The 14,453-nt window shown below is 39.8% G+C and overlaps 1 protein-coding gene across 1 annotated transcript; it reads right to left on the reverse strand.

Annotated features, from left to right (window-relative positions):
- Positions 1-4,343: 4,343 nt before the first annotated feature.
- Positions 4,344-9,135, reverse strand: LOC147857236 (ruBisCO large subunit-binding protein subunit beta, chloroplastic-like). Its single transcript, XM_087328339.1, has 13 exons — positions 8,788-9,135; positions 8,207-8,332; positions 7,723-7,860; positions 7,538-7,633; positions 7,079-7,321; positions 6,704-6,938; positions 6,331-6,500; positions 5,878-5,955; positions 5,683-5,754; positions 5,189-5,293; positions 4,887-5,072; positions 4,644-4,770; positions 4,344-4,504 (listed from the first exon to the last, which is right to left on the reverse strand). The coding sequence occupies exons 1-13, from the start codon at positions 9,103-9,105 to the stop codon at positions 4,491-4,493; spliced, it is 1,908 nt and encodes a 635-aa protein (XP_087184465.1). The 5' UTR covers positions 9,106-9,135; the 3' UTR covers positions 4,344-4,490.
- Positions 9,136-14,453: the final 5,318 nt, after the last annotated feature.

Consider the following 14,453-nt stretch of genomic DNA (forward strand, 5'->3'; position numbering starts at 1 on the left):
TTGCGAGTGTCCGCCTTTGCGTACTCGAAGCTTTGCGGCTCCCCCTCTTCGGTTAGCAACATGTATTCTTTATCTGGAAATCTCCGGGGAGGCTTTCTCTCTCTTAGAGGGTATCTCCTTCCTCTGTTTTCTTCAGCTAGTTGTCTAGGTCCTTTCTCTTCTCCTTCGTCTGGTCCGTTGTCTGATTTGGAGTTGACTACTCCTTCCTCTTCGGATCCGACCGAGTGTCTACCTGTCGATCCGGCTCCGAATCTGACTTCATGTCCAAATCTGATTCTCGACTGATCTCCGACTGATCCAACTCCCAGTCTGAATTCGGTCGACTCCTTCACTTCTTTAGTTGGTGTTCGACTTCCGACTGGTCGGGAGGACGTATCCGAGTTCTCTTTCTCCCAGTCGACGATTGTCTTTTCTTCCTTAAAGACAATGTCTTGGCTCCATATCACTTTCTTCTCGGCTAAGTCCCATATTTGATAGCCAAATTCGTTGTCGCCGTATCCGAGAAATATGCATGGCCTAGTTTTCAGATCTAGTTTTCCCCTCTGGTCCTTAGCAACATGCACATAGGCAAGACAACCAAACACCCTTAGGTGTCGGTATGAGACATCCTTGCTGGTCCACACCCCTTGTGGAATATCTACATCCAAGGATGCCGAGGGTGATCTGTTTATCACGTACACTGCCGTCAGCAACGCCTTAGCTCAAAATGTCTTGGAAAACTTGGCATGTGCTAACATATTTCGGACCCTGTCCATTATGGTCTGATTCATCCTTTCAGTCCGCCTGTTGAGCTCTAGCGTCTTTGGCATGGTGTACTCGAGTCGGATTCCCTTCGCTCGATAGTATTCTTGAAACAATCCTTGGTATTCTCCTCGGTTATCCGCTCGGATAGCTTTCAATTTTAGGCCAGTCTCCCTCTTGGCTCTCACTTGGAACTCCTTGAAGAAGGATAACACCTGGTCCTTCGTCTTCAATACGGAAGCCCACAACTTCCAACTATAGTCGTAAATGAAGGTCACAAAATATTGTGAGCCGGCAAGTGACTTAGTTTCTATGTAGCATACATCAGTATGCACGAGTTCCAACGGCATTCTCTTCCTTATCGGGGGCCTAGTTCGGAAGGAGGTTCTATTCTGCTTGTCGGCCAAGCAATCAGTGCACTTCTCAAGTTGCACGTTTTTCACCTCCGAAATGAGGTTATCATCGGTAAGTCTCCGCATCCCTTTCTCAATCATGTGACATAGCCTCTTGTGTTACAACTCACCGGTTGTGCTAGTTGCCACATTCACTTCCTCTAGGCATAATTGAGCATGCATTAGATATAGTGTGTTGGTTTTCTGGGCTCCGGCCACAATCAGGCTTCCCTTGCAGAACTTCATAGTGTCGTTCCAGATGATACCTGTGTAGCCTTCATCATCCAGCCGACTGGCTGATATCATATTCAATTTGACTTTCGAAACGTGTTGAACATCTCTCAATACCAGTCTGCACCTGGTAGACGTTTCCAAACACACATCTCCTATGCCAATGATTTGGCATGTTCCTTCATTTCCCATCTTTACAACACCGTGGTTGTTACGGGCATGACCATATAATATCCCGTGGTCAGAATTTACCGTAGTAATCTATACACGTGGATAAGTGTGAGGGTTAAATGAGAGTGTAAAGAAGGGGAGGATTACTTTTAATCCTCGGGATTAAGACAACCCATTAGGTCAAGTATGAACTTGCCTGGGGGCCTTGGGTATCGCTATAAATAAGAGGCCTAGCTACCCTCATTTGATCATCTTTTGACTACATCGAGACTCTGCTGGTGTGGTGGGTCAACTCTTGTAGCGAGCGCGCCAGCACCAGGTACGACTCGACGCCACGGCGGTGGTATGGGACGCCAATCGAGGCTCGAGTCCGTCTCGATCCCTTCGCTCGGGGGTGGTCGGGTGGATCGGCACCCTTCTTTCTCTTTCTCCTTTCTATCTTTCATTTCTTTATCCTTATCTTAAGCTTACTTTAGTACTAAGATCTATAATAGTGGTCTCTAGCTCTGTACAATGAGAAGCATCCTCTGTTGGGGGTCAGGTGGAACGATGCACTTGAATCGACCACCCATGTCGATTCTTCGCCAACGAGATTGTCTTCATTTTGTTCACTAATGAACAACATCTCCTTTTCACTCACGATGATTGTTGAAGTGTTCTTTCTGTCCCAAATTTTCTTCAGCTCTACACCAATCAGCTCCCCCTTTGTCCTTTCGGTAATGTCGGCAATTTTTTTGGAAGTGCCCCGGCTTCCCACAGTAGAAGCACGACCTTGTCCCCGACTTCTCTCGGTTCTGGGGACTTCTATTCCGGTCTCTTCCCCAATTTGTGTCACCTTCTATGACTAAGGCCTTTGGGTCGATAATGGACTCTTTGTCCTTCCGACGAGCTTCCTCATTTAGTAAGCTTGACTTCACCATCTTTAGGGATAGATGCTTCCCTTCCGGTTTGGCATTTCCCAATGTGACAACGAGTGTCTCTTAGTTGTTCGGAAGGGATCCCAGCAACAATGATGTTAATACCTCATTGGCAATAGGTACTTCTAGAGAGGTGATCTGATTGATAAGTCCTTGGAAAGCATTCAAGTGCTCCACTACGCTGGAGCCAACAATAGTATGTTTGTTTGTATTTTAATTGGTACTTGTGGCACCTAACAAAGGGATTAAAGGATGTCACTCCCCAATTGCAAACACTATATCATCTTTGAACACATAAAAATGCTTACCTATCTACTCCATGCAACCATGCAAGTCTCAAATGCTTCTTAAGTTAAATTAAAAATTAACACATATATAGTCACTACACCTATTAAGAAAAATGTTGGTCTTAATTAAATAAATAATTGCTAGATAAGAAACATACAAGATGTCTAAACTAATTAGTTGAATTTTTTATTAGGATCGGAACCGACCACAACCAGTTAATTGTACATATGTTTGGGTGCAAAGAATCGACAATGACAATGCACAGTCAGAAAAATAGAAAAACGAAAACTCAGAAATGAGTCAAGGATATTTAACGGGAAAAAAACCACAGGAGTCCTCGAACTCCAAACTAGATCACTATAAGGGGAGGAGTACAACAAGAAGCTCTAAGGCAACAACCTTAAGCTCTCCTTCGTCAGTCAGGCGGCTATAGAGTTACTCTCACTCTCTCTCACTCACTCACTCTTACACAATTACTGAGGCGACTACCCTCTACGTAACGATACAGCTATAATGATTCAACAACCCTCCTAAAGTTTGCCCTAGTTGTATATAGACTCATATACATAGCAGACTATTTACAAATATAGCCTCCATGGGCACATCTCGACTATTTACAAATGTAGCCTCCTGAATTGGTTATATAATTGATTCTTGATTTTGGCCTCGACCAAATTTCACAGGTTTCTTTGATTCGGGTCGTTCTCTTCTTCCCATCCGAAGGGACCTGTTATCCAACATTTTTTTCATAGAGGAAAGGAGGTCTTAGTAGATCCAAAATGGGAGAGCTTGAGAGGCACAAAGGGAGCCCCAAAGTTAGGGCACCCAAAGGACTTTTAAATAAGAGCCTTTGCTCGCCCTTTTGTACAAGTTGGAAACCTTGAAAGGCCCTTTTCACTTTATAAACCTATTGGGTAATCGTTGCTACTTAATAAAGGTTAGTTCCCCACAAATTGCAATATGACTAGAAATCGGCAACAATACGGTTTAGTTTGATTGGGAGTCTCAAAATCAAACTTGTTTAAAAATATTCGAAACTTAAACCAAACAAAATAGAACCACATTTAAGCCTTTCAAATCAAATGATTATAGGAATTTCCAAGCTCAAACCAAATGGCTCTATGAGATTTACGAACCGTTAAGCTGTGGTTTTGCAGTGCAGTTTTGTGTCTCGGAGATGGTCAATTTCTTTTCGCAAGCAAGGGGTAGGAGAGCTTAATTTCGGAGGCTAGCTTTCGACAAAGATTGGTGAGCTTTTAAGCGTTTTCTTATTTCTCTCCATCATGATTGTGCATATTCCATCATGACCATCCATGAATTACCCATGACACATCCATGCCATACCAAGGACATACATGCAACCATGTATACCGTTTCATTCCATGTTCAACAAAGCATTTTCTAAATCATACAATAATCATAGGAGATTCTTTAGACATCAACGGTATATTGTACAATGGCAAACACTACATCAACTTTTTATGACATGCCTTTAAAAAGAAAAAAAGTCATTTAGGAGGCAAATCAAGTTTTCATTTTGCTACTATATCTTCCGGAAAATTTGATTAGGGATTCATTATGGCTTTTCATTTTAGTCCAAGTATCCACGCGAATGAAATATTTCTTGTTTATACCGCAAAAATTCGTTCATACACAAATCTATCAATCATCTCCGCTAACTGAAAATTTTGTTGCATTACACCCTCTCTTTGGATGCAATGCAGCCTGTGTAGTGGAGTCAAAATCTGTCCTAGTAACCATATCCTGCACAACAAATAAGTAAATTCTCTGAGCATTTCTCCTTTTAAACGCATTTCACTTAACCATGACGTTATGTTACAGTATTGTTTTATATTATATGTCAAATGATCACAATCCATCTATATTCTTAAATGATACATACCTGAATTATCCATTGGATTGCTGGGAACAGCAGGAGCTTCAGGTTCTTTGATTTCAAACACAACAGCATCTGATGTGAGAAACGTCTTTGCAACAGATCCCGCATGCTCTAGGCAACATCTTACCACCTACATTTGAAACAAAAAAAAATAGTATTATGCTTAATAAGTCTTACTCGGAAACCTTCATAACTTTATAATCCTAGTTTACATAATGCTCCAAAAAGAAAGACAAAATATCTGACCTTTGTCGGATCGATAATACCAGCAGCCATGAGATCTTCATATGCACCCGTTGCAGCATTATATCCAAACTTGAAATTATCATTCGCCAACACTTTTTCCACCACAACACTCCCATTCACTCCTGCATTCTTCGCTATCAATTTCAATGGATACCGTAAAGCTCGCTTCACAATCTCTGCACCAATCTTATATCACACAAAAATAGAAATAAAGATAAAGAAAAAGAAAAAGAAATGTAGATAGAGAAAGCATCTTTTTAAGCTATTGGATTTTAGAAAATGATTTGTTATGTTTGAGAGACCTGTTGCTCACGATCCTCCAAAGATTCTTTGATCGCATCTACTTTAACAGCGAGGCGCAGAAGAGCACAACCCCCACCCACAACAATACCTTCCTCAACAGCCGCCTACAGCAATACCCAACAAAAAGTTTGGAAAGCATCGTCATTAGCAATCTAATTGTCATAAAGCTGTATAAATTAATATTACATATATACAGTTTACACTTTATTTGTACTGCATGTCTATAGAGATACAGTAAGAGTCATGTGCTGCTTCAATTTAATACCTTTGCATTCAAATGTGTTGTTAAACTAGCTTTTAAACACATTTCTTTAAGATTTATGTTAAACATTGTTGCTAGCCTATTAGGAGTTGATCCTCTAAATGAAATTCTAGAGAATTCATTGGGTTTTCTTATGATTTTGCAATGTGTTGAAAACTGGATTTTTTAACATTCCACAGTTTTTTCACAAAAACATAAATATTACAATTATATAAAGAAGGATATACACACCTTAGTTGCATTCAATGCATCTTCAACTCGAAGCTTCTTTTCTTTTAGCTCGGTTTCTGTTTGTGCGCCGACCTTAAAATCTCAATGAAATGACATAGAAACCTCAATAAAAATTCTCACAGCTGAACACAATATACTGAATTTTAAGAGTCATGATAACAATTTTCCCCGACATACTTCCAAACCAATACATACCTGGATTATAGCAACCCCTCCAGACAACTTGGCTATTCTTTCACTAAGCTTCTCCTTCTCATAATCTTGCTCAGCATCCTAGCAAAAAAATCATAATAAGTAGCAGTACAAGTAATCATCACACGTTAAATGAAGTAACACTATAACCAACAATCATGTAAGACGCATAAGTGGCACAAACAAACATGCATGAGACATATGTAGCACTATTAAGGAACAGAAAAAAGCTTTACGAGACCAAGAAACTTAAAAATTTCACTGAAGTATAGGCTGATATCCAAGCCATTCATGTAAGATATCTAATTTAAATATTAGTAACCTCAAAAATGGAAACTAGAAAAATTTACGTTTTTAAATCAGGTATAAACTAATTCGAGCCAGCCAATTCATGCAAAACGGTAATTGTGCATATCTTATTATAAGAAACAGCGGAAGTGACTCGGAAAGCAATACCTCAAGTAGAGTTTTGATTTGTGCAACACGCTTGCTGACAACATCTTGGGTGCTTCCATCCCCAACAATGGTAGCTGTGTCCTTTGTGAGAACGACGCGAGCAGCCGTTCCTAGTACCTCCCCACCAACTTGATCCAGTGAGAGTCCAACCGCATCTCTCACCACTGTGCCTGTAGCACATAGCATAATAGCATGACATAGAAATCACAAAACCAGGTGAATATCAAAACTATAGGTATATATATAACATTTGTAGGTCTACATAAAACACATAGCTAGACCCATAACATTTCGATGAAAAATAGAGAAACATGAAGTCAGGGGAGTTATATATGTGAATTGGCAAGAAGTGCATTATTGGGATAGGTTTTACCTCCAGTTAGAATAGCTATATCATCGAGGTACTGACTCTTTCTTTCTCCGAATCCGGGTGCTTTGAGAGCAGCAATTTTTAAGGCACCACGGAGCTTGTTTACGACAAGTGTTGCAAGAGCCTCTTGCTCGATATCTTCAGCAATGATGAGAAGTGGATACCCTCCACGGATTGCATCCTCGAGGACACCGATGATGTCCCGAGCATTCGTAATCTTCTTATCGACTAGAAGCAGCTGAAAAACAAATTATACAAAAACCTCAAACAATCAATAGAAAGTTTACAAAGCCAAAAAAAATAAGTAAGTGAATTGTCAGAACGACCAGCAATTGATAATTGAGAGATTTGTGCCACTATTTCCGAGGTTATACACACCTTGCATGTAGTGTATTCTACTACCATTTTCTCGTTATCAGTGACGAAGTAGGGGGATATATATCCACGATCAAATTGCATTCCTTCCACTACATGCAATTGATTCTCAGCACTTTTTCCTTCTTCCAGAGTCACAACTCCCTTGCGCCCAACCTTTTGCATGGCTTCAGCGATCATATTTCCAACTTCGTAGTTATTTCCAGCACTCACTGCGGCAACATCCACTAACTCACTATCCTCGACCTGTATCAATCGATTGATATACAGATAAATATATGCACTCAAAACTCTATCCTCAGCGTGTATCTACTGATACACACAAAACACACACATACATTATATACATACATGCTACATACATAGATATACATACATTATATACATGCATGCATGCATACATTACAATACATATACAAATCATAAACTTATGTATGATAGACAGCGTATGCTATTCTAAACCTCTTTGGATAACTTCTTCAATTCCTCAACTAATGCTTTCACAGTCTTCTCAATGCCACGCGCAATCTCGATAGGGTTCGCACCGGCAGCAACTACCTGGAAGTATGCCAAGTTAAAACGAAACATGAAAAATGAAACAATGCCCAACTAGAAATATTGAGGACCCATAAGATCTATCGCCAAACCTTAACACCCTCGGCTATCAGACCCTGTGCAAGAACCACTGAAGTGGTGGTCCCATCTCCTGCAAGATCATTGGTCTTTGCAGCTGCCTGCCTGACGAGCCTTGCTCCAATGTTCTCAACAGGATCTTCTAACTCGACCTAGAAAGAATTTCCATACCAAGAACATTACATGCTAAAGCATAATGTCAAACACTTCTCCCTTATACACCATACTCAGCCTATGGAAGGATCTCATACAAGAAACTACATGCTAAAGCAGAAATGTGAATACATATTTCTTTTAAGTCCTAATCAACCTCGAAAGGATTCCATTCACGATAATTACATGCTTTTAAATGCGAAAACATTTTTCCTCTACACATGGCATACCATAAGAGTCTTTAGAAGAAAATATAATGTGTGAGATAGGGCCAAGATCATGGCGAGGATTGAAATCCAGTTCGCTCTATTGAATAAGAAAAACAAAGAGAAAGTTGAAGAATACCTCCTTGGCCACAGTGACTCCATCGTTAACAATCTTGGGAGCACCAAACTTGCTTTCCAAGACCACATTCCTTCCTTTCGGGCCAAGGGTCACTCCAACCAAATCGGCTAACTTGTCCACGCCAGCCTAGTATGATCACATTTATGTCAAAAAGAACTCAATCCTCTCCTTCCACAAATTATTTACATTTACAGGGGAATAATTTTGTATGTATAGAACAAATAATTTTGTATATATGTCAATGCATTCCCATGGTTTCTATGTGTATACACACATGGACATGATTTCCATGTATATATGGACAATAATTTTGCATGCAAAACATTATTTTGTATGTATATGCACAAATGGACGTTGTTTTGTATTTATAAACCACATGATTTTGTATATGTACCCACATATCACACGATTTTGTGTGTATATCAACACATTGACATGGTCTTGTATACCCTAAAACGCATTATCTTATATGTATATCCTCCACATATGGTCATGGTTTTGTGTGTGTATCAGCACCTGTATTCTGGTACTCCCTCATACAAAAACACATGAAAGAAGAGTATATATATGTATAAAGAAACCTGAAGCCTTTTTATGGTGGAGCCATCAGTGTTGAAACAGAGCTCTTTCGCCATAGCCCATGTCTGCACGGGAGCACCCCTCCTTCTCTGCACTCTGCAAGAGGAGGAAGAATTCGCATGGCCTTCCCTTAGGGACAGCGAGGAAGAGAAAGAGGAAGAGAAGGAGAGGGAAATCATCGAGGTAGAAGGGGGTAAAGAAGCTGCTCTCCTTGTTCTTCTGCCTGACGCTCTCAGGAGATGGAGTGCAGAAGAGAAAGAAGGGGAGGGAGAGGAGGAAGGAGTGCAGAGAGCAGCAGAGGAAGAAGAAGCCATATCCATATCCTGTAGCTTTTCCTTGGAATGGAAATCCTGCTCTGCTTCAATAAGAGTTTGTGAAGAAGAAGATATATATGTATAATGTATAATGTATAATGTATAATGTATAATGTATAATGTATATGTATATGGAGTATATGTATATGTATACGTATAATGTATAATGTATATGTATATGTATATTTGTATGTATATGTATATGTATATCATATATGTACATATATGTATAATGTATAATGTATATGTATATGGAGTTTGTTCACATGTTACATACATATATTTGTATACATATAATGTATAATGTATATGTATATGGAGTATATGTATATATATGTATATGTATATGTATATGTATATGTATATGTATATGTATATGTATATGTATATGTATATGTATATGTATAATGTATAATGTATATGTATATGTATATGTATATGTATATGTATATGTATATGTATATGTGTATGTATATGTATATGTATATATATATGTACATATATGTATAATGTATAATGTATAATGTATAATGTATATGGAGTTTGTTCACATGTTACATACATATATTTGTCATCTCATCTACCATCAATATATGCATCTATGTATGTATGTATGTATCTGAATTTGCCTCTGTATCAGTGTTCGTATTCGTATTCGTATCTATAAATCTGCATCTGTGTGTATCCTAATTTGCCTTTGTATCTGTTTGTATCCGAATTTGCCATCAATATATGCATCTATGTATGTATGTATCTGAATTTGCCTTTGTATCTGTGTCTGTATCTGTGTCCGCATCCATATCTGTATCCGTAAATCTACATCTGTGTGTATCCCAATTTGCCTTTGTATTTGTTTGTATCCCAATTTGCCATCAATATATGCATGTATGTATGTATGTATTTGAATTTGCCTTTGTATCAGTGTCCGTATTTGTATCCACATTCGTATCCGTATTCGTATCCATAAATTTGCATCTGTGTGTATCCCAATTTGCCTTTGTATCAGTGTCCATATCCGTTGTCGTGAGGATTCCCGGCAAACGGTGAGAGAACTGGACGGGAACGGGCAAAGTCCCACCAACGATGTGCAACATGTGCACATGTACATACCTTAGAAAAATGTAAATAGAAATAAAGGGGAAACTATAAGTGTGTTAAAGTGCATGGGAGTTAGCGAGGAATAAGTGTCATGTGTACACATCAGTGCACTTGCATACATTGTGGGGGTGCGAAAGTGAGGGTGTTTAATGTACCCCTCCGGATATCAAGGCAAATATCTCCTTTGAAAAGGGGGAATATATTGACCAACTTTGTAACGTATCTCCCTCCTTGGGTTATAAAAGGAGGGGAGAGTCTCATGTTTGGGGGGTTCCCCATTTTTGAGTGGGGTCTAGATTTGTTTTGGTCTTGCTCATCCGTTAGGGTTTGGGGTTTCGTTTTGGTGTTTAGGGTTAGTTCTACTCGAGCTCAAATGCTCTGAGGATTCCGGTTTTCTGTTGTGTCTTTGGCACAAGGGCTCCACTCACAATGGCAAGCTCGTGAGCTCCCCGACTAGAGGCTTGACTGCAAACACTCGTTGTATCTAATACGTTTGGGTTCGGCTCGAAGCCGGAGATGTAACATGTTATTTTTGTATATATACATTGATTTGTGCCTATCTGTGTCGGTTTCCCTTCTTTCTAGTATCTGTGTACGAGATGTGTAAATGAGTGTGTGTGCACGCGTCTGTCTCTCTCTCATCCGGTTGCCTCCGGCATGAATCCAGAAATGTGTTGGTCGATGTCATAGCCGGAGTGATTGATACTGGTGAAGCTCACTCTTTCCCTCTCTGTCCCTCTCTAGTCCAAGACCTTGGTGGTCCTGCCCCAGGATTTGACACGTACACGCGGATTTCCGCGACATCTTTGGTGATCCCGAGCAAAGACCAACTGAGCAAGGAGGCAATCGGTCGAGACCGATCCAAGTAGATAACAAGTCGGCCCATTCGGAGGTTGAAGCAGCGGGGACTAGTGAGCCCAAAGGAGGACGAAAGATGAGAAGAGCCCTTCACACCTAATCTGGAGACTTCGACGATCGAGCCCGTGTGCCGACATGAGACCGAAGAGAAAGGAGGTGGCGGCGAGGAGACTTGACACGATGCTAGTGAGGACGGAGGAGAAGAGGAGCTCTCCACACCGATTCGGAGACTTCAGGGGTGTCATGATGTGGCGTGCCGAGTGTGGGAAAAATCCGGTGATAGGGGGTCGAAATGTGTATATGCAATGTATGTGCACACGAAGGCAATTAATTGTGCACATGCAAAAGAAAAGGGAAAAGGAAGGGTGCAAAGGAGGTATAGAAACTCGTGTAAAAGAGAGGAGAGATGGAAATTAGAGAGGAGGTAGACTGTGGATTTGTAGATTAATAGGATTATAACACCGGGTCATTTGAAACAGGTAATATGTCGTATTCTCTTTTGGCATAGTTGGCCAGATGTAGAAAAGTACCCTATTTTAGCCTGATATCGAAAATATACGATGCATGCGTACCCCTTTTGCGACTTGATGGTTAAATATAGAACAAAAAAAACCTAGCAATTACTAAATTGTATATGTGTCCACATTCGTGTCAATTTGCATATCATGGAGCACAATTGAAGACTTGGTTCAATATAAAGTTCTAAAATTGGTATCCATATTCAAATTGTAGAGTAAAACTACATAAACCGTAATTATAAATATGTGGTTGGTTTAGGAATAAAGTAGTACCCCACTTGTTGGACGGGTATATCGATAGTTTCATTGTATAATGTCATATAGTTCATGACAATGTAATTGGTAAGAGTAACAATTACGTATGACATTCATTTATACTATGTGGAACTAGTAGACTTGAACTGTAGGTAACTAAAAACCTCTTATTATCAAAAACATTCGCCTTTTCATATACAGTCATGCTAACGGAAATGAGAAATTACGATATCATGTTAATATCTCAAACTGAAGAAGAGCATGGTGACCAATTATATGTAAATACAAACTACGGTTCCAATAATGATTAAAAAGGGAAATTATGAACAGGTGAATTTAATTAAACGATAAACAATTACAGATGTTCTCATATACAAATATAATATGAAGTGATGGTGAACATTATGCCTCAAAATCCTCAATTTTTACATTACGCCATCTACATCAATCTATAAGCAAATCAGGCAGAGCAGGCTCCTCTGGCGCTGATTGTTCTAGACTATTTTCATTCGTGTCATCTCCAAGATCTCCCGAATCTGATGTATGGTCAAACTGTGCTACATCTTCCAGGTCCACCAGCTCCCCTGCTTCTTCATCAATTGGTTCCATTGGTTCTCGTGAAGTCATCTGGAACATCTCTGTCTCGTTGATGTGTTTTGCTCCGACTTCTTGATCCTGATCTGGACAGTCCCAGATTCCTGTGATCCTCATTTTGATGAAGTTAACTTGAGAAGGGTCCTTCTCCAATGCAACACAGTTTCTAAACATCTTCAATGCACAAGTTGTCGTTGTACCTAATGGTCGCATGAACACAAACAAGTATATATAAGAAGTAACGTCTTAAACTTGATCGACAGGATTGAAATTAAATATATATATTATACCTGTGCCAGAGAACAAGTCTAGGACCCAATCATCTGGATTCGAGAAGAGCTCTATGAGGCGGTTGATCAATCTTTGAGGTTTTTAATAAGGGTTCACCATACTTTTATCCCCTGACACATGTCTTAATTTTTTGGTTACAGCTGGGCACATGATGTAGTTAACCACGTTACGCTCATTGACATGTGCTCTAGCCTTCTTCTTTGTAATTGAATCATAGTAGCCCACACAAAAATGTTCGACCGCACTAACCATTCGATCGCCAGGGCTACGTGTAATATTTGTTTTGATCCTATAGAGAAAGAAAATCAAGTATTAGAGGTGTAAATGTGTACATATAATAAGAAGTACTGTAATAAGTAAAAGCGAACTATAACGCACCAATGCATGTGTTCAGTGGCATGACAACGGACTTCAAAGCTGTTGTGACTGACAGTGATTGCCCCATGCTATGAAATATGACTATCCTCCATAAGGGGGCCAATGTCAGTTCTGCGAAATCCTTTACCATTTTCTCGATCTGAGGGTACTTGAAAGGCACATCATCATATGTTGATCCCGCAATACGGAAACCATATGGTATGTCAGCTATTAGCAAAGTGTAGTGCCTTCTCGGTAACAGTTCGAGCATCTGGGATACTTCGCCATTGAAAACACTATAATGAAGCTGTTTGAAAGGATCAGACCTATGCAAAAAACTCTTTACAGTCTCCGAATCCTCGGGCAGTTCCATTTCCTTCCCTTTGGTCATTCTCTTGTCATATTTCGCACGTTCTAAGTGCGTGATGAAGGCCGCTGGAATACCGTCATTATTGTCGTTGTTCTTTTTCGATTTTGATGGTTTCTGCAAGTGTCATTGTTGTTAGTAGGGAACATTAGTTTCTAACATATCAACATTCAAAAGACACATACCCATTCTCTAAATACAATAAAATATTCCTCCAATGCCTTGTAGGAAGAAGTTATCGGGCAGGCTTGTTCAACTTCTTCCCATGTCGGTAAACTCAGTTTTTGCATCATCAACTCCTGAATCTTCATGTATACCTTGTGACTGCACAATCAATATGAAATTAGAAATAAGATATTCAAAATAATTGAAGACTTTCATGAAAAGGTATACTATAAACACTTACTTTTGCAAGTCTGTTACCATCTCATCCAAACTAAATTCCTTGGCGACCACTCGAGATAGCACGGATATTAACAATCTATCATCTTTGATACCTTGTAATGATCTCCAAGGTAAAAGTTTCATGTCCTCTGCTAACTCCTCGATTACCAAGTCGCTGTTTCCCTTGGTCTTTGATTTGATCTCAACTTGTGGATCAATTCTTCCCTTTTTTGATCTTTGCCCCTTGACTTCTTTCCGCTCCCACATAGAGAATATTTTGTCTTGGAGATCCCACACCTCTCCGGTCCGAAAAGCTAGTTGAAACCAAGAATCATATTTTCGGAGACCATCGGATTTGGTACTCTCATCCACTGCAATCCCTACTTCCAATAAACACTGGCGTCGCAATCCAGGCCACAATCTTGGACCAAAACGATTCAAGGCATCCAGGTATTCATGATGAAAAAATCTTATTCTCTCTATACATGACATCTTTTGCCTATAATCGTTGTCATTGTTATGGTCCCATGCGAGCAGCTTCGCCTCCTCGTGAGTTAGTCTTGCATATACCTTACATTCGGCGTACTTGAAGAACGGCGTGAGAGGATATTCTTTGACAAGCTGTCGTCGAG

The sequence above is a fragment of the Azolla caroliniana genome, unplaced genomic scaffold, assembly GCF_043228905.1.
Source record: "Azolla caroliniana isolate FFs.n. ecotype wild unplaced genomic scaffold, voAzoCaro1.0.p SCAF_12, whole genome shotgun sequence".
Taxonomy (NCBI): domain Eukaryota; kingdom Viridiplantae; phylum Streptophyta; class Polypodiopsida; order Salviniales; family Salviniaceae; genus Azolla; species Azolla caroliniana.

What these genes read in the sequence shown, in the direction of transcription:
- LOC147857236 (XM_087328339.1), bottom strand. Translation starts at nt 9,105, where the DNA reads ATGGATATGGCTTCTTCTTCCTCTGCTGCTCTCTGCACTCCTTCCTCC. An exon ending in CCACCATAAAAAGGCTTCAG is followed by an intron (nt 8,333 to 8,787) that starts GTTTCTTTATAC and finishes TGATCATACTAG; the next exon opens with GCTGGCGTGGACAAGTTAGC. An exon ending in TGGAGGATCGTGAGCAACAG is followed by an intron (nt 5,073 to 5,188) that starts GTCTCTCAAACA and finishes GTGTGATATAAG; the next exon opens with ATTGGTGCAGAGATTGTGAA.